General features: G+C 31.4%; 1 protein-coding gene across 1 annotated transcript in view; it reads right to left on the bottom strand.

Moving 5' to 3' along the window:
• LOC118187710 (sorbitol dehydrogenase-like) overlaps nucleotides 1–21,829 on the bottom strand; it is a 41,037-nt gene that overhangs the window by 3,379 nt on the left and 15,829 nt on the right. Inside the window, exons 5-7 of the mRNA XM_035357983.2 lie at nucleotides 20,082–20,200; nucleotides 17,471–17,536; nucleotides 6,609–6,775 (exon numbers count right to left, since the gene is read on the bottom strand). Coding sequence (XP_035213874.1) covers nucleotides 6,609–6,775; nucleotides 17,471–17,536; nucleotides 20,082–20,200 — 352 coding nt within the window. The remainder of the gene's footprint in view (nucleotides 1–6,608; nucleotides 6,776–17,470; nucleotides 17,537–20,081; nucleotides 20,201–21,829) is intronic.

Below are 21,829 nucleotides of genomic sequence, written 5' to 3'. Positions count from 1 at the left end.
TCAGAATGGCCATTGTTTGAAATGTTGCAAGAAAATTAGAGGAAGAGAAGAAGGATTTTTCAGTATTTTATTTCATTAAAACTTAAATATCTAAGAAATCAGAAATTAAATTATCTTGCAACTTATACACTTGGATGCAGTATAAATAAATTCATTATCACATAATTAAAATATTTTAACTATAAATTCTTATTTAAAAATTTCCTTAACATCAACAAGTTTATAAAAAAATAAGAACAAAGCTTTATTTTATGATATGCATAGGCCCAATTTTGTTTATTATTAACTTGTTGGTCCTAGCTTGTTTTAGATGTTCTAACTTGTTTACCTAATTTTATAAACTATTAGTTAAAGTAAAATATTTGATTTCAGACTTGAAACTTCATTGGCACAAGCCATTTTATAATGATTAAATATGCTATGTATTTTTCCTGCATAACTTGACTGGAAGAATCATTAACATCAATTTTTAGACTAGTAAACTTCAAATTAAATTATTTTTATTCCTCTGAAATCAGCTAAATAATCCTCTACACAATGAATATTTTCATCAGTTGTAATAATCTTCATAGATGAAATTTTCCCATTTTACTAGCTTTTCGGTGGGGGATGTTTATACTGCACATTCTTTGGCCTGTGAATGAGCCATTGATAGCGAGAAATTCATCAAATTTTTCATTGATAAATTCTGCAGCCTTTGAACAACAATTTGCAAAAATGAAGTGACATTAGAAGGAAGAAAGTCAAATTTTTATATGAAATTTTCCTAATACCTTGAGGACGTGCAGTGTAATTCAACAAAAAGTTATACAATATTTCTTTCTTTAATGTTATGACTCTCCAAACTTTTCAGACATTCTTGAAAGATATATTTTAGTGATGGTTTCTGATTTACTTAATCGAATAAAATAATTTTGTGCTTTTAAAAAACAGCATGCTTTCTGAGATTTTCTATTACAGGAAGACTAATTTTAATTATACCCAAAACAGTCACAGCTAAAAATTCCGACCCTCAGTTTTTAAAGTTTTCTGATGCTGTTTAAATTTTGAAATGGCAAATTGGATAACTGTTTAAAAAAAAAAAAAAAAAGATTTATTTTATCAGCCTTAAAAACACCCTCTGGAGGATATTTATCAGTTTTGCTTCTGGCCATTAAAGAAGTATTGTAGCATACACAGAATTCTTTTACAATTTCATTTTGAGAATTCTTTTAACAAGTCCATTTCATAATATAGAATTCAAAGTCGGCTGCATGAAGCTTTGTATTAAAACTCTAGCCACATAAAATCTGATTTTATCAATGTTAAGATTTAACCAAATGCCTATGTTTTATTTTTTAAATACATCCATCTACGGACCGGTTGTTGAGTACATACTCTCAACAATTCCAACAGCTTTTAAAGGACCTTTTGCTTTAAATTGCTTTTATACATATATTTTTTAATTTTTTACTTTTCTTGATGCTCCATACGTTCATAAAAATGTCTATTTAACTTTTTCTCCAGTTTTAACTAGTTAAAGTTTTGTTAATATTAATGTGCAGAATTGCAATCTGCAGTGCTACTTAATTTCAGTTTTATTTCTTTTTCATTTATAATACTCTTTTGCTCTCTATACTGTATAGGTGTTATATTAAAAATATTGTCCGACGAAAATATCGTAAATGAGAATGTCGCAGAGAAAACAACTTAAGGTGGAAACGTTGTGGAAGAAAAGAAAGCTAAAAGAAAACATCACAGTTCTGAAATATTATCATTGAAAATAATGGAATTCAAAAGCATTGCTGTAAAAAATAAAGCACCCACAAATCATCTCAGACATATGATTTTCAGGCTTTAAAAGTTGTAAGTGTATATTCATATAATGATTTATGAGCAAAAGTAGGATTTAGGAATATTTTCTATTTCTATATTTCATATCTTTGGATTAATAATAAGGAAATTTAAGCACCCAAAAGTTGAAAATGAGTAGAAAATTAATACTATGTATAACAGATACATACAATTTTAAATTTATGTACTTAACTATTAAAAGTCATTAATTAATCTCTTTTATAATGTTACAGAGGCAGTTTTTCATGAAAAATATAGTTTAGAAATTTAGAAAAGGGAAGATGACTAACTGCATGAAGATGAGTTAATAATTTTTTGCTAAAAAAGCAAGAAGGAAACGTAAACCTTCCAAAGCTGAAAATGATCAGAAAATTGAAGAAAAGAATTGATCAGAAAATCAGATCTTTTCTAAACTTCCTTCTAACAGAACATTCTGAAACATTGTTCTGGTAATGCTTAAAATATTGGGTTGTTCAGAAAGTAATTTCGTTTTTTTGGGGGGAACATGAAAGACAATTTTCATATAATGAATAAATATTTTATTAAATTATATATTGGCCATTCTGGTCCAACACCTTTTGCCATCTTTCTGGCAGTAACATGATTCCCCGCTCATAAAAGTTTTGGTCCTTGCTGGCAAAAAACTGATTCAGGTGGTTTTTGACATCTTCATTTGAGGGAAAGGTTTTACCATCCAAAAAATTTTGCAGGGACCGGAACAAATAATAATTGGAAGGCGCCAGATCTGGAGAATATGGTGGGTGTTGCAGTATGTCCCATTCAAGCTGTAAAAGCTTTTCGCGAGTGACCAAACTTGTATGAGGTCTCGCATTATCCTGGTGGAACACTACACCCTTCCTGTTGGTTAATTCCGGCCTCTTGTGTTTAAGTGCATCATTCAATTTGTCCAGCTGATGACAATAGACTTCCAAATTGTCCGGTAAAAGCTAAAAAAAACGATTCTTTTGAAATCCCACCAAATGGACAGCATCACTTTTTTTTGGTGAATGCTGGCTTTTGAAACGCTTTGAGCCGGTTCATCTTTTCTGCTCCATGACCTCTTGCGTTTCACATTGTTGTATATGACCCATTTTTCGTCCCCAGTAATAATCCGCTTAAAAAATGGATCATTTTCCTGACGTTTGAGGAGCGAATCACACATGTCAACGCGACGACACAAATTTCGCTCCGCAAGAACATGGGGCACCCACACATCGAGCTTCGAGGTTAAGCCCAGGCCTTTCAAGTGGCCATAAACAGTCGAATTCAACAAATTTAACCTCTCACCGATCTCTCGTGTGGTTATTCGCCGATTTGCATCAACTAATGCCTTTATCGCATCTTTGTCAGTTTCGACTGGGCTTCCAGACCGTGGTGCATCTTCGACATCAAAATTGCCGGATCGAAACTTTGCAAACCAGTTCTGGCACTGGCGTACTGTTAATACGCCTTCTCCATACACATCCATCAATTTTTTTCTCGCTTGGACAGCATTTTTACCTTTTCTGAAGTAAAAAAGTAAAATATGATGAAAATGCTGCTTATTGCTCTCCATATTTAAGAGGGCACCAACCAAAAACTACTGTGTAGAATTAATAGAACTTTTTCACACACAAGCCTTGTAATATCAGCTCTCAAGACATATAAAGGTTATGCGGCTTAAGTGTGAAGTTGGTTTCGAAAAAATGTAATTAAGTCCTCTGACGAGAAAAAATGAAATTACTTTCCGAACAACCCAATAGATTCATAACAAGGATTTTTTTCTGTGTTAATTATACTGCTTACCTGTACAGAGTTAATAAAAGAAAAATTATGTGTTATGAAAGTTATGAGATTTTACAGTTTTTTCAGTAATATGCAAAAATACTCAAAAGTAAAACTCAATATATTTTACTATAACTGTATGATCTTTCCTCCAATTTAAAGGTCTTCTAATTAAAATAAATTATATTATTACAATTATGGAATAATATAAAGCAGTTCAAAAACTTTTGTATTAAATGATAAATTAGATACATATACAAAGAAGAAAAAAATCTCAAAGGTTTCAGATTTTAAATTACGTCCAAAGGGGCGTTTCTTTTAACAATTTGTGTGTTACATTTATTTATTAAATATCATGTTCTTTGTACTTAAACCATAAAATTCAGTTCAACAGCAATATGCAAAATAGTTTTAAAATGAGCATATCTTTACAATTTCCGATACAGAGCTGGAGATAAAAATGTTTTTTCTGTACAATGTTGCCATTGCTCTCTTTGAAATCCTTGAGTTTGTTAATCAAAAATCCGTTAAAGTTTTACAAGATATGAAATCGATACCAAAACAAATTTCAAATTTGGGCTTCCCCATGCCCATATTCATAGGAGGATTACATCATTCAAAATCTGATGGCTCTATGTACTGTTGTTTTATCACAATGCGAGAAATATACATGCATTTATTTATGCAGATTTTTCATTATTTAATTTCTCCAAATATAATGCAGGATTCTAACATTTGGTGGCAACAGTTTGAAAAGTGAAACAGACATTTATAGTGAACAAACGCAAAATTGCAAAACGAAAACAATAATCCTTTAGGGTCAAAGCCCCTTTGGACTAAAAAGAGGAAAAGAAAATTTTTGATATTTGTCAAAGCTCCTTTTATTTTACTTTAGCTTTTTTCTTTCTTAATTTTGCAGTTAACATTAATTGCTTAAAATCTGAATTTAAAGTGTTCAGAACTAATAAAAGAAATGAATCCTATTTTAGATCACTAGATCAATTAATTACTTATATAAGCCTTTTTCAAAATAGTAAACAAAAATATTGATAAGGAGAAAAAGAAGCTACACAATCAAAAGTATAAAAAATAAAAAAATAACTATTCAGTTCATTCATATCTTGATTAGTTATGTTTCTGAACTTTTACATTTAGAATTTTATAAGGTGACATCAATTTTACTTTTTCTATAGAAGCATCTGAAAACTATCCCTAACTACAATACGCTGAAAATAAAAACACCTTTCTGGTATTATATGGGAAGCAAATTGTTCAATTTATGAAAAACACTGGACAATTATTTGCTTGAACTAAAGGGGTCCTCCAAGCAGTATTTGGAAAGAGAACTGGCTCATACTTGCATTGTAGATTTAAAAATATATATATATATATACAGCCAGCCAGTACTACAAAAGCCTCTTAAATTTATAGTTTAAATTTATAGTCTCTTTATAGAAATATAGTTTCTTTGATAAATATACTACATGTCGTGAAAAGTAGATCAAACTTCCATTTTATGAATTTTAATAAGTTGGTCCAAAACTTCCAGTTTTTTTTGAAAAGTATGAATGCATAGTTTATGCAATCTAATTTTTAGGATTTATTATTTGTAATTATAATGATAAAAACTTCTTGCTTACATTTTATGCTTCACTAGGTATTCTACTTATAAACCTCATCTTCTAAAAAAGGCAGGTCACCATATTTACTTCACCATATTTACTACCCATATTACTTCATATTTATTTCACAATATTTAGCTACTCTATTCAATATTATTATCAAAACATGTACTGAGGGAAAGAAAAGAGAAAAAACAAAAAGAACTTGTACAACTAACCGATAGTTTTACAGCAGAATCAAAGCAAAGTCTGGAAAAGCTGAACTGTATTTTATTTCAAATATTTTACTCAAACTCCTTTTCTATTAGCCATAATAAATAAATAAGGCAAACATTTATTCATATAATGTGATAAAACATTAATAAATATAAAAACTAAATATAATAAATCGCATGTAAATTTCATATTTTTGCAATTTAAAAAATTTCTATGATTAAAAAATCTTATGACAAATGGGAGTTTTATGCTAAATATTTGAAAAATAAAATAAACAGGTTTTTAATCTAAAAAAGGAAATGTGCTTGCTAAGACTATTCACAGTCTAGAAAAGGGAGCTGAGTAGTATAGTTATAGGTCAAACAATACATGATATTTGCCAGGAATGAGAAATATTCATACACCTTCTCTATTAAAAATTAAACTGGTTTGTATACAATGTAATGTGTGATTAGGTTACTTGTATGGGAAAGCCAACAAGAGCCATCTGTCTAAAATTTAAAGTGTAAATACGTGAAAGACTGAATTATAGCTTAATTGCATTAATAAGCTAATATTTTTATTTCTACTTTTGATTCACTTAATTTTAACAAGGCTTTCTTCATTTAATTTAACAAGTGTGCAACAGATATAGCACATAATTACATTAAACAAGAAAGCTGAAGTGGACTTATGTAAGCCAAATGACTATGATTTTTTTTTTTTTTTTTTTTTTCTATGACTATTTCACTATTTTATGAAAATGAAAATTATCTTTGCATTGAACTTTTTTACAACAAAGTTCTTTACAAAGTTTTTTACAACAAAGCAAAAGTTCCAATTTCTAGAATCCCATTCACCAACATCCAGGAAGAAATATACTACCCAACTCCATCTTGCATCAAAGTTTGACTGATTGATTGATCTAGAAAACTGGACCACATTAAGTAGTTCCTAGCTTTAGTGATTCAGAAATATTTTCTTAAAAAAGAGAGAAAACTGGGTCCTACCCTCAACATCAGCTTTTAAGATAATTTATGCTATTTATAGAGTAAAATACAAAACCTAATCCATAAAAAGAGGAATTAAATTATTTCATTTAAGCATGAGGTTTAAATACATAAAGCACTGATAGTAATTTATTAAAAAAGGGCTCAGTGAATGAACAGAAATATAGATTAAAATATTTTTTACCTTTATACCAAGTCGAATGCTAGACTCTGCACCACTACATTCAATTGTAATGTCGGGTGGACCTCCCAGCTTTGTCATTACCTCTTGCAAAACATCCTTACCTTTTACACAAATCTGATGAGGAGCACCAAGTTTCTTTGCCATGTCTAATCGATTTTCACAAATATCTATATTCAAAAAGTTACATTTTACAACACATTTGGAAAGAAGATAATTACATTTGCATAAATACTAGTTATAGCTAAAAATGCAATTCTCACATTTAACTACAATACACCTAACTGATCTTTTAACCAAGTTCTTTGTTACTCACTTTGGATATTCAATGTGAGATCATGCGATCAGGGAACATAATACAATCTGTAATCAAAAGAAGCATATGATAATGTCTTCCTCATCTGATCATTGGACCTCATTCTAAATATTTTGGGGATGGACAGAATATTGCTATGTTATTTTCTTCCTTCATGTTCGTACGGGGTTCGTAGATTTGGAGTGAATAATGACGACACTTGATAAGTATCGAAACACACTTTATTTAGCCAATACTGATCAGGACAGCTCCAAAGTCACTTTTTACAGTCATCGAAGATCTACTATAAACATGCTGGAACAACCAGCGACACAGCCTTCACACTGTCAGGCAATAACGATGGAGACCGCTTCCTGCAAAGCACCCGACTCAGCTTTCCGGAGTACAGCTGCCGACTCTGCTTGGTCGTTCTCGGAACTATACGTACTTTCGAGACTCTCCACGCTACAACTCGCGATGCACTCGACAACACACGAGCACAGCTCCCTACTCTTCGGTTCAGTCGCTCCCGGAACTCAACACGCTCTCTCGACGATGCACCAACCACGATACACTAACAGACTCCTTCGGTGCACTCGACGACCCATTCGTCACTCACCGCCCAGCTGTGAACTTGATCGACTCCGCAGGGATTGACTCGCTAGATGAGACACCAACTCGATACTAACTAACTCACACTTCAGACGAAGCAGTCTGACTCTCCCTCTCGATGAGGCACACCCTCTGAGACACATTAACTAACTGCAGACCAGCAAGGTTTATATAACTTTCGGCTTGTGTTCGGGAACATTCAGGGCTAAACTGGTAAGAATTCGTTCCAGAAGGTTCTCTATCTGTCTATGGTATATTGCCAATTTTGTCACCAAATGGGCGATTTATCCCCAAATGTGGCAACATTGCCTTCCGTTTCCATTTATGACAACCCTAAAACTGCTTTGCGAGGAAGCTATCTTATCGCGCCTGTACATTTCGTAACAATATGTTACATTTTGTGACATGACTGTGATCTGATCCTGATTAACTTAAAATCCACGTTAACCCTCTCAGCTCTACGTCAGTATGTATGAACTGAGAACAACTACAGGCTGGACATGTGTCAAGTAACAAAAAGATAGAGCATCTGTTACACATGGCCATAAATGTGGATAGCTAAAACTGTTAACCCTTTGCGGCATGGTAGGTCAATATATGTCCCACCTAATTAATATTTATTTTCTCAGTTAGCAGTTTCCGTTAGATATTTTCTAATCTTTTAAAAATAATCTATTTTAGTTATTATTTTTCTCAGTAGATGTTACTACTATACCAGGGCTTAAGTTTATAAGCAAAAAATATTCAAAATAGGATCACAAGAGTGATATCCATGTATCTCGCATTTTTCAATATTTTAAAATTTTTGGTATACAATTTATGATATGTATGATTCTTTTTAATATTCAAAGGTATTTTATTTTCAAAAATCTTAATTGGATTCAATATTTTATAACATTAATTTTGCAATTGAAATAAGTGGGTTAAAATTTGTCCCACCATGCACTTGAATTTTCGCTCAATAGATGGCAGCACTCACGATTATTTTTTCTTTTCCTTTTTCCATCTACTTTTTTCGTGATTGCGCGCGTTTTTACATCCGTTGTATGCTCTGATGTGCTAAAATATCTAGGAAAAAATTAACAACTCAGGAAGCTTTGGATCTTTTTGCTGAACTGCCATCTGATTGCGACTCATATGCTTCAGATGTAAGTTCTGATTCAGATGAAATTGAAATCCAGGAGAGAATAACTGAGGTTGAATTTATTGCTGAAGAAGAAAGGGAAGTAGTTATAATTTGTTTCGCTTTTTAAAGACACAGACCCATCTATGCATGTGGCTGCCATCTATGTGGCACTCTAAATATGAATCGGAAGTATCTACTCAAAAATTTAAAAGACAAATGTATGTCAAGAGAATATATAGACTTTTCAGTTAGCGATGATTCAACTTATTGCATAAAATGGAAGGATAAAAGATCTGTTTCTATCCTGTCTTGCTTGGAAAAGGTAATTGAAATGAAAGAAATTAATAGAAAAGAATGAGATGGAAAGACAAAAAAAGTACTGTGCCCAAACAGCATTATTTCACACAATAAGAATATGGGATATGTCGACTGATTGATCAACTGAAAGTACTATATGAAATAGACCGCAAAAGCAAGAAATGGTGGCACATGATTTTTTTTTTTTTTCAACTTTTTAGATGCGAGTATAGTAAAGTTTGTTCGCGAACCCGATCATAATGTAAAAACAATGAAAGATTTTCTTCTCTCATTTCTAGAAGGTCTAATGGCACTTGCAGGCAAGAAAGAGCTGAAAAGAAAACTGAAATCCCCAGTTCAAATAAAAGCTAAAAACCCGTTCGTACAACCAGCTAAAAAAGGTAATTCACATGCCAAAGAGAACGAGCAGGAGAAGATGTGCATATTGCAGCACATCGAAAGAAGAACGACGAACATTTTGGATGTGTGAAACATGTGAAGTGCCTCCATGCTTACAAAAGAATGAAACGACATGTTTTTCAAAGTTTCATGAAAAATGACTTTTTTTTCAATTTTAATCATATATAAATGTTTTTGAATCAAGTGCCAATTTTAATATTTTATTTAGTATCATATGTACAAGTATCAAATTTTAATCTTAAAATAATATTCAAGAAAATATTTTCTTTTGTTCCTAAAATTTAAAAATATTAAATATATGTATGCAAAATGTGCATACAAGTTTTTATGCATTTTAAAATTTTACAAGTCATGCGTATATCCAATAAGTACAAAATGCATTTTAGTGTGTTTATTATGAATATTTTAGAATGCACACTTTATTTTGTTTATTCATTCCATATATGATTTTTTTTTCCTGCTATACACCAATATGCTATAAGACATGTGCTAGTTGCATGGTGGGACAAACGGTATCCCACCTTGCCCTGTAAAAAATAAAAGCGCAGAATTTTTTTCAAGCCTTAAAGGCACTTAAGTAAGTCCATCTGACTTATTCTAAGGCATTTTTTTAAAGATTAAAATATATTTTAAATATGCGTGTCGCAAAGGGTTAATTTGTTATATCCCAGTCAATTAAATTCCTTGCTATAATAATTTTTAACTTTTTTTTTTAAATTCCACTATTAAAAATATAAGAAAAAGGAAATTAAAATCACATTGGTGTTTTCTGATGACTAAAATTTTATGATGGATTTAGATTTTAAAATGAATTTAGAATCTGATAAGAAGCAGAAGGTCCAAAACACAGTCTAATTTTAGAGAATCAAAATTACTCATCCAAAGACTTTTTTGGCCTCAGTCAGATCCATCTCAAAAACCTAAACATGAGTGAAAGAATATTCAACATCTGCTAGTTTTTTTTTTTTTTTTTTTTTTTCTGAATCTACCAGAAGAGATCTTAACTAGAAATCTGGTTCATTATATAATCCAACCCCAAAGTTGAAGTTTCTGAGTATTGTTATTGATGAGCATAATAAGCAATTCTAAATCCATCAGTACCAGAGAAGATGAAGATAATGGGTACTCTCGCACTATCTGCCCAAACTTTCTGCGAAGTTGCCAATTGTAAGTGACTAATTTTTTGGCAGCCTGACATGCTGACATGCGAAAAACAGTTGCCCTTTTAGAAAATTTTGGTGCACCGAAAATTGCATAAAAGATCAAAGAATTAACAGAAATAAAAACACAAGAAAGATCCATAAATAATGAAACACTAAAAATTGCATATAACACACATCCATAAAGAAAAACTCAAAATTTCAAGAAAACAGCAATAAATTAACTAAATTCAAAACACATCAAACATTCATCATAAAAATTTAGCTTTCTTTTCTTGCTGTCTTCTGTGCATGTGCACAGCAATCTGCTTTAATTTAGCATTAGACAGTTGGAAAATTATCTACATTACAAAGCTCATTGGCAATGCTTTCCACGTACACATTGACCTGTTTTAACTTAAAAAAATAAGAGCACAAATAAACTACATAGAATGTGCATTCCTATACTCTCTACTACTAGGCAAAACACCATATTTCTGAAAAAAAAAAAAAAAAAATACAACGTTTTCTTTATCATTAGCAGGCAAACTTCACAGTGGCATAACGATTCACTACAAGGAGCACTACAAACATCGCATAGCAAAGAGAAACCACAAACACGCCCTTCGAATTTCAAAACTGCGTGCATTACACCACCATTGACACAGATGATGGCAACATGTGCTGGCATATTGTGCATGCAATCATTAATGAGTTGCCAGATAAATACATTTCTGTAAATTCTGTGCTGCCGGTTTCGAAGATATAGCACATTGCTCAGTGCTTCTTGTCAAGGTTGACAAGGTAATGCGATAGTATCAGATGATCCTATCCTTATATAAAAATATGTATGCTGAAATACTAAAAAATGAGAACATTGTCAAAATACATGTTCGGCAATGTTATATATTAGACACAGATTGAATAGAGCCTTTGATTACATAGAAACAATTTCCAGCAGCAAAAGGATGAATGCAATCAGGATAGATACCAAGTATGATACTCATATAATGAATATGGAAAATATATACTTAAATAATGAATATGGAAAATATTATTGCCACTTCATTTGACAATTTGTAGTGGTTAACTTTACTAGCTAAAACAAATTTACAGAAATTTTACAAAGTAATAATTAAAATTAAAAAAAAAATTACAAAGCAATTTTGAGCAAAACATAAAATTTACAGCTTAAAAAATTACCTTCTTTCTTTTCCTTCAGTTAACAATGATCAAGTTAAATGCATGTTGGAAAAGGAAAGAAGTGTTTTAAATCAAGGGCATTCATTTTTGGATTTATTAAAAAAAAGCAATACATAAAATTTATCACAATATTCTGAAATTTACATCAATATGTGATCCTCTAAAACAGCATTTAAATGTCCTAATAACATGAACTTAATAAGAAAAAAGTAAAATTAAATGAATGAGTGCAATGCTCTATTCAATATATTTAAAAAAATTAATGGTTTATTTAAACCAGTGAAAATTATAAACATTTCTCTGTATCGGTGCTCATTTCTGAAAAAAGCTCTCAATTTTTTTTAAACATACAGGGTGTCCATAATTAAACTTGAAATTTGTGATTAGTCTGTAGCAAAAACTATGCAGCAGAATTGCACGAAAATTGGGTAATGGCAGAATGAAATGATGGGAACTTTATAGAGGGGGAGGGAGAACAATAAGTTTAAAAAAACATGACTAGATGGTGTTATGCAATGTAAACTATTGGCATATGCAAATGTCAAAACCATAGTAATCTTGTGCACGCACAGTAATCCTACAAAGATGCAAGAGGCGAACCGCAGTCATATTCCCTGCTCAAGATGTGCCTCTTCGGGAGAAACATCTTATCTGGTTTCTTCACCATCAGGCCCATAATGGGATTAGATTAGGAACTGGCAAGAGTGGGCTAAAAACTGCCTGCTGTGCCCCAGTATAACCCCAAAGTTCCAAAGTATGCAGTCATACTCGTTTCCAAATTAAGGAAGATGGTGTTGACTCTCCAAGAATGTGCTTTACTGGTGAAACTGTTTTACCAAAACTGAGACTCTGCTACCAAAGCTTTGCAGAAATTTATGTCTTTGAAGCAGTTATGAAAAGGTCCACTCACTAGTCAAAGACTAACAAATATGATTAGAAAATTTGAAGCAACGGGAACATTAGGGATTCAGCGAGGAAGGGGATGAGAGTGTGTTGTAGCACAAGTAGTGGATTATGTAGCGCCACAAGTGAATTAAGACAGATCGCAAACCATCGGCAGCACTAGTTTTCGGCGTATTGCAGTGTCTGTTGACCAGCCTCATTGCATGGTTTATAAGATTCTTTAAAAGGTCTTATGCTACTATCCTAATAAAGTGTTGCGATGCAGCAGCTCTTACCAGTTGATCTAGATAATCTACAAAGTTTTGCATTGCAGTTTCTTGCGCGAGTTGAGCTCTAGGATGAATGGCCATGGAACATTTTGCAGACCGACAAGGCCCACTTTCATATGGAAGGTGCAGTTAACACGCACAGTTGCTGTATTTGGGCTGCTACAAACCCACATCAATTCCTACAAATTCGATTACACGCTTCACATGTAACGGTTTGTTGCGGCTTTACTTTAAATAATTAACATGAATTTGATAATTGATTCATTGAGAGTTTTTTTTCAAAGAACACAGTGCCGCAGGGCCTGTGACATGCACCATCACCAGTCAACGATATGCGTCATTATTAGAGCAATCCTTTATTCCGGCTCTTCGGTCAAACCAATGTGATACAACCACAGTGTTATGGAGAATGGTGCTCCTCCACACATCGCCCGTTGTCTGACACAAGTCCTCCCCTGCCATTTCGGTGACGGCAGAATAATCAGCCGACAATTTTCTACAGCTTGGCCTCCTAGATCCCCCGACTTGAATCCTTGCGAATTTTGGCTGTGGGGATACCTCAAGGCCATGGTCTGCCGTGATACCATGACATCTATATCCGACCTTAAAGAATGCATAAAATGCCATATGCATAACATTCCCCAGTTCATGCTACTTTCAACAGTCAAACATGCGTTTTACACTTCCAGATGGTAGCAGACAACGGTAGACATCATATCAAGCATGTTTTGTAGATTATATGTTCTCAGTAAAGCTATGATACGGTACTTAGGAGTGGTTTTTGAAACTCACTGCTTTTTTTTCCTTGATAAAATTCCTATCATTTCATTCACCAAATTTTTATGCAATTCTGCTGTATAGTTTTTGCTACAGACTGCTCACAAATTTCAAGTTTAATTATGGATACCCTGTATATATGTATATATAATTCTTTAATATTTTACCAGTAAACTAAAGAAATTAAATTTATATATAAAGCTATACAAAATGTTCTCGTTTGCTATATGATCTAACCAATTGCTTTCTTTATGTCAAGACAGAACTTTTAAATATTTGAAGAAATAGCATGCATAGTAAATATAATGACATTTATTAATTCTTTCATGCTCTAGAGAAAAAGGATTTTGTAATGAGCAGTTGTAACAATGAAAACAAATTTAATACAGTCACATCAGCTAAAGATTTTTTGAATAAGTCATATAACACACTGTTTGACTACTACAAACAACGGATTTATACAAACTTTTGCTCTCAATAACCATGCAGTTGCGAAAAGGGTAAATGCAGAGTATATTAGGTACTCTTCTGCTATCGGGACCAGATTAAAAAATGCATCTATGCATGCACTTGTGTATGCATACTTGCCAACCTATGACACTCAAAAATCAGGAGATTTTTCACAATGTTAAAAAGACTTTTTAAATGATAAAAATATAGTTTTTAATAATGAATTAACTTTAAATAGTTACTAAGTCTTAAATGCAAGCAAAACAAAAATATCTTAGACATAAAAAACATTTTTATTACTTTCATCGTTTAAAAAAAAAAAAAAAAAAAAAAAAAAAAAAAAAAGACACTTTAATCAGTTTTCATACAAATGTTATGGACAGTGGCAGATTTTGCTCTCGTTAAGAAAGAAACTTCATAATTTTGTTCATAGCAATTGCCACGTAGGCCTGCTTTCGCTAATAAAAGTTTTTCTAATGTGTCATCACTAATATTAGGTCTAAATTTAGTCCTCGTTTTCACAACAACACTGAAAATCCTCTCACACTCCACATTACTATGGGGAACTGTCACGATGGCCAACATAATTCTAGAGAGTTCACTATATTTTAAAATTCCATCAGCACCTTTCAATTTTCCAATTAACCTCCACTGGGTGTCAATCCTAGCTGATTTTATAACTTCATCCAAGTTTTCTAATTGTAAACTGCAAAATTGCGACTGCAGTATATCAGTAGCAACATCAATATCATCATCTTTCATGACTAAACGAAGTAACACAGGAAATCTGTTTAAAAAGTACCTTATATCAAAAAAAGATGCATTTGCTAAAGCAGAAACATCAGCAACTTTAGCATGCAAAATCACTTCATCGTTGACTGGAAATTTATGTAGTATGTAATCACATACTCGACAGAAGTAACTTCTAACATGAAGATAAAATTTATTTTTGATAAATTTTATCTTCATGTAGATAAAATTTATTTTTGTCTTCTTCTGAAAGTTCTTCCACTACTTTTGTAGTTGCAGCTCCTATTACCAAATCTTCATCTTCCTTCTGATTTTCTGTTTCACCATAAATCACATCATATATAGAATTACAAGACAAAACACAGACTGGTTTTACAAACTTTGATAAAATGTCTTTAAACAGATCATAAATCTTTGATTGCAAAACATGAATTAATGGAATTCTGCTTTGTAGAATTGTGTTCAGAACATCGAATGATGGCAAAATGAATTGTAAAAAAAAAAAAGCAAAAAGCTTTGTTAAGGTCCGAAGAAAACACCATAAATATTCGTTCTTCACAAGATAAACTTACAGTAATCGGAAAATGTTTCGTGTGTTGAGCAATTTTTTTTTTTTTTTTTTTTTTTTTTTTTTTTTTTTTTTTTTTGAGAGAGAAATTTGTATCAGCTTTACGCTTATATTTTGCAGTATTATTTTGAGAACTGCCAGTTGAATTGCTGAATTATGCAGAAATTACAAAAAATCAAAATTTTTCTCATTTCAGTATTATGCAGCTGTTGGAACTGTTTCAATTTTTCCTTTCTTTTAGAACTCCTTTCAAGATAATAATAAATATCAACAATGTGTTCATCCACATTTAATGGTAAAGAAGCTGCCCCTTTTTCAGCTGCTAAATTTAAGAGGTGACAGGTGCACCTCATAATCTGCAAATCTGAATTTGCCTTTCTTAAGATGCCTACCATTACTGGTGCATTATCGGCACCAAGTGCTAAGCATTTATCCAGAGGGACTGCATTTTATTTTAAAGTTTTAATAATTAGCTGTGCTATATTAAAGCCTGTCGAATGTCCTTCTAAAGTGGGGTCAGAAAGTAAACTGCACTCAATTTCTGAAGACTCTGGATTAAAAAAAGAAACAACAATTGGATACAGTTTTGAATTGGTATTATTGCTTCCATCCGTAGAGAGGCAGAACAGAGCTGTTTTAATGCAATCAATAACTGAAGATTTATTTTTCAAACCCATTTCTTTAACAACTGCACCTGTTTTGGTCCTTGCACTTGAGTATTTCTTAGCGATTTCACTATCGGGAAACATTTTTCTAAATAAAGCTGCAGCGTGATCCGATGCATTCAGTGGCAGGTTGTGCTCCAGTAAAAAGGCAGAGAACAGACATTCTGCATTAATCACTTTTTGGTCTTTTGTTTCCGAAGAAAAATTTAATTTTTCGTTATTTCAAAACAACTCATGTTGTCCTTGTGTTTTTGTGTACGCACATGTTTGAGAACATCTGCCCTTCCACCAAGCGAAATCGAAAAATCGCAATGACAGATGGTACACATCGCAAATTTACTACATTTCCTTGAAGAAATAATGGAAGGAAAGTCAACTGTGTACGATTTTTGAAACATGCACGAGTATTTCACTTTTCTCGCAGACATATCAAAAGACGATAATTTCTAAAACTATTTCCTAAAGGCACGTGTACTCACACAACTCAGGACAAGATGAACGAAATAGCGAAAAAACATCCAAAGAACGGCCAACGGCCTTGAGCTTGCTTTGTGCTCATTGGCTAATATATGCCAGATGACACGCAGTGGAGCTCGATGCCCATTAGACAACTGGAGAACGACGTTGCTGGATACGTATGCTGTCAATCACAAAGCAGAAATTCTCATCTGATTCGCAAGGTTTCATTTTAGATATAATCTAGAGAAAATTCAGTTGCTTTCAGACGTCCAAAATCACTTTTTTTTTTTTTTTTTTTTTTTTTTTTTTTTTTTTTTTTTGTTTGTTCATAAAACGAAGTATTAAGCCAAGTTCCATAAAAATCATGAGAAATATTAAGAATAAGAAAAAGTCGGGAGAAATATATTGTAAATCGGGTTGGCGGGAGAGCGGTCAAAAATCGGGAGAGTTGGCAACTCTGTGTATGTAATGCATACACATATGTGTGTGAGTGCGCATACATGCACATACATGCAGGCATACATCCATACATACATGCATATGTTTCTGAATCAGGTTCCAATACCAGTATTTTGTAAGGCAAGACCTTTTACCTTTATAAAGTCAATGCAAGAAGGAGAGAAATTTTTTTTTCAATAAATTAAACTTGATTTTAAAATGTTTAGAAAAATTAAGCTTACAGAATATGTATTACAGAACTATTACAGGAGGAATTAATTTTACTATTTTTCTCTCTCTCTTTTTTTTTTTTTTTTTTTCATTATTTAACTTCACACTTTTTATTAATTATTTTAAGTAGCTGTATCTTTTACCAATTACTATGCATATATTTATGCTTTAAACACAGTTCAAGAATGCAAATGCCTACAGAACTAATATTAAAAAAATGTTTTCTATATACATAATTTAAATAGGATATTGTATGAGCATACCTGTGATGCAAATTTTAGTTACACCTAATGCTTTGCATACCAACAAATTGACCAATCCAATAGGTCCTAGATAAAAATAAAATTAAATAAAAAGAATTTAGTAAAAAAAAAAAAAAAAATGTCAAAATTAATTTCATATTTAGACTTGTTTACCAAAAATTAAAAATGCAAAATAAATAAATAAATAAATTAGCTAATTCAAGGAAAAAATAGATTGCATATTTATGAAATAAATATGCATATTTACAATGGCATTCATATTTATAACAGCATTCACACAGCTCAAGTTTAATTTCAAAATCATACATGTAATACAAGAGAAATTATTTATTCCTGAAATCTTCTATTATTAATTAAATCCTCCACTGAACTCCCAGCTGATTGTAGCCTATTTCCATAAAGCACAAAATTTAAAATCTGAACATTTAAAAAAAAAAAAAACTATGATTAGTGACAAATGAGACAACAAAAAAATAGGAAAATTGTAGTCTGAAACCTGAAGAAAACAGTCTGACACTTTAAGAAAATGTTCATCCCTAAAATTTCCATGATTTTTTTTTTTTAACAAAATTATCAAAATGTTAAAAAGTGTAAAAAAAAGATTACATTCCAGTTATACACAGTTTAATGTTAGGCAGCCTTACTATGGCATACATTTTGAGAAAATTTTCATTTTCAAGAGTAATCAGAAATGAAGAGAGACTTGTGTCTCAACAAAATTTATAAAGTTCAATTTAACATCTATACCAAACTAAGACTGCTTAGTTTTAAGTTTTATACTGACAGGTGTCTCTTACAGTTTGTTAATAAGTGTTGTTACAAATATCGATACTTTCACAAAATCCACACTCTGACAAAAAAAGTCATGGGGCAAAGCAGAATGCCGCCAGAATAGTTACATGGCAACCAGCAATTTTGCCAGAAAAAGATTTTTGTGGCAAGCCTTTAATTTTATCGATTAATAACTCTTGTATGACATTTTTGGTGTGCCGCCATTTTGAAAATGCTGCCTTTCGCACATTAGCTTGGCAAAAAAATTAATTGCCAATTAGTTAGTGGCTTTTCACTGAGGGTGTAGTTAATCAGAAAGTACAGAAATATATTTTATTAATTACAGTAAAATTGTAAATATTCCCAAAAATTATCTGCTGGATATATCATATTAGAATTATTTTAATTTGCATCACTTACATATATTATTAAAATGTAAAATAAAGATTTAAATTATTAAGAAGGTCATTTATTATTTTTAAATCTCTCAGTTTATTTATAACAGATGGTAATGCTCTAAAAATCTGTAAAGTGTAAGGTTAAATGGAATATAAAAATCTTATTTTTCATACAGTGGCAGCACTTTCCATAGCTTATTTCTAGAATTTTTCTATTCTCTTCTGTCAGTTCTTGAGGAGAAATTGTGTCTTGGATTTTATTTTGTTAAGGCATGATTTTCCATAATAACTAAAAACAATGCAACTCCTTTGAAGTGTAGAATTAAATGTAAGCAATATTAAGACTGAGAAACTTTGGAGGATTTATAATTTAAAGGATTTAGTGAATAATTAGGCTTTCAATTAAGTACTGTATCAATAAATTAAATACACCAGTAGAACTAAATAAAATGACCTTTTAAGTCTGTTTTCATACATGTAAGTAAGAATGATACTAAAATTAACTGTTACCGCTGTTTATGAAAATTAAATAGTTTTGAAATGTAAAAAAGCATTTGATGCATGTTTTAATAAATTAATTAGAAGGAAAATAAGTTATCAAATAGAATTAACTTGATGTTGGTGAACAGGGGCAAGCATAATAATACATACTAATACAAAATATTATCCTTAATTTGTAAGGTTTCTTTCAGCAATAACTAATGCTATTTAAACTATATACACATATTTAATGTAAAGTAAAGCAATATTAAGATATTAAAGAATTTATTTAAGGCAGCAAAAGTGGATAAATTAAGAAAGTTCTACACGGGCCTTAATATTTCGTCATTCAGGAAAATCTGTACGAAATAGAAAGTTATTCAATATAGAAAATATTTTCAGTTTCTCTGATGTGTAAGTTATAATTGATTTTACTATTTTCACCTGGCATCCATCATCTCATGAAACATTAAAAAAATTCAAATGTACCTGGAGCAGATAACACAGGGTATTTGAGAAAGCATGACATCGGTAACACAAATCAGTGGATTTATATAGTTGAAAAGAATAACCCAAAGAGTTTTGTTTGTTGAAAAAGTGGTATGCAGTGGATTTAGCCTTTTTAGGCATGTGTGTACCCAAATTACAAAAACAATAAAGCTAAAACATACTGGTAATGATTTTGAACATTTAGAAGCAAATAGTGTCACCTGGGCATAATCTGAGCTATAAGTGGTGCTCAGACAAAGGTGTACAAAAACCTTTCTCCTCTTCCTTCCAGCTATGTAAACCACAATATAATAAGCATAAAAATTTTGGACATATGTGTCAACATTTTCCATCACTTTTTTCCCAGACACACTGTATTTGCCACAGTAATAAAGTTATTAAAAATACAGTGTTTTTATCTTATAGCAATAAGAATATACAAACAATTTTAAAAATTAGACATTTTTACTGACCAGCTCCACAGATTAAAACTGATTTTCCAGCAGTAACATTAGCTCTTCGACAAGCATGAACAGCAACAGAGAGTGGCTCCATCAAAGCACCTTCATCTAATGTGACATTATCAGGTAACCTAAAATTTTAAAAAATTGTTTCATACTTAAAAATCTGATAATGTTTATAGCAACACTTAATTATTAGTACTATCAAAATTATGAATACATGAAACTATTGCTTTAAGAAAAATACAAGCTTGAAATTTTGGGAAAAATCTGTCTATGACTTTTGAGTGATTATTCTAGTCACTTCATTGGTACAGACAGCAGAGGCTATTTTCATGTCTGAGAGCATGGATCCCAAGTCCAAGAAGGCCATGAAAATTTGCGACTAGTGTGCTTGAAAGTTAAAGGTATTTAAAATATGTGTACAAAAATCGTGGAAAAGTTAGTACTAAGAGAAGGAAGATTGAAAATTGTTGGCTTTCCAATACATTTGGCATTTTGCATCAAAATTGGATGACAGACAGACTTATATTGGCATCGTTGATTTGCACTTAAATCACATAATTACACTTCATGTTAACTATTACCAGTTTAACAGTTAAGAAAATTTACATAGATCTGCAATGTTTTAGAGCAAAGTCTTTCTAAAAAAATTCTTTTATAAGTTGAAAAAAAAAGTTCCATGGTGTAATGCAAATTGTAAGTTATGATGTTATCAAGAAAAATTATCTCTTATCTTTCACAAGTTGCAAGAAAATTTCCTAGATATGAAAGTTTTAATATGCTTTTTAATTACCTTAACATACATTTTCATATTGATATTTTATTTAACATGCAAAATTTTATTAAAATGAATAAAATGTAAAATATGCACATTCAAAAATTTCCTTAACCATTTTCTAAGATTTCATTCACGTTAGTAAAAATGATACTGCAATTAGTGCATGCAAAATTTAAAAATAAAAGCTTATGTAGGTAATTAAGACACAATAACACACTGAACAAATATTAATTCAGAAGTCAAACAACAAAAATTAGCGTTATATTTTCATAATTTTCACAGGACTACTTTCGATGGTTTTACCGAACCACCATCCTCAGCTGCAAAACCGCAAATGAACAAGATAGGAAATAATGATTAGATAACATAAGAAAGCCTGGACAAGAATAAGCAAGTGGCACCATCTGTTGGTGAAACCAGAACTAAAACATAATTTCTTTAAAGGACGAATTCGGTATCACAAAAAAAAGTGTTGACTTTTAAAGAAAAATAATTTAGTTTTATCTGCTGTATAGCTGCTGTCTATGCAAATCAAAGAAATAAATACATTGTACCAAATAACTTCCCATGTTTATGCTCATTAACAAAGGAAAAATTATAAAAATAGCAATGATTTGCAAAAAGTACCATAATCTTCATCAAAATTCATCACCTAAATTGTTTACATGCAATGCAAATTAAAATTTATCATGAAAATTAATTTGGTTTCATAAATATTCAGATAGCAGCACAAAATATGGTGTTTCAGTACAGATAATTAATATTTTAAATAAGTATTTAATTATGAAAAAACACTTGCAGACATGAGGCGAAAAACCAGAGTCGATCAGGAAATGGCCGCTAACTCTTGCTCTCTATCATTGTACTAATAAAGGGAAACATTCACATTACATAAAATAACCATAAGCAAGCTCTTTTCTGTCATTAAAAGGTGTATATACTGTGTGTATAAAACATATTTTATTATTGAACAGATTTG

The sequence above is a fragment of the Stegodyphus dumicola genome, chromosome 7, assembly GCF_044657685.1.
Source record: "Stegodyphus dumicola isolate Sdum_Otavi_A_Nest chromosome 7, ASM4465768v1".
NCBI lineage: Eukaryota > Metazoa > Arthropoda > Arachnida > Araneae > Eresidae > Stegodyphus > Stegodyphus dumicola.
Note: the sequence above shows the minus strand (reverse complement) of the source record. Positions and strands in the feature narration are given on the sequence as shown.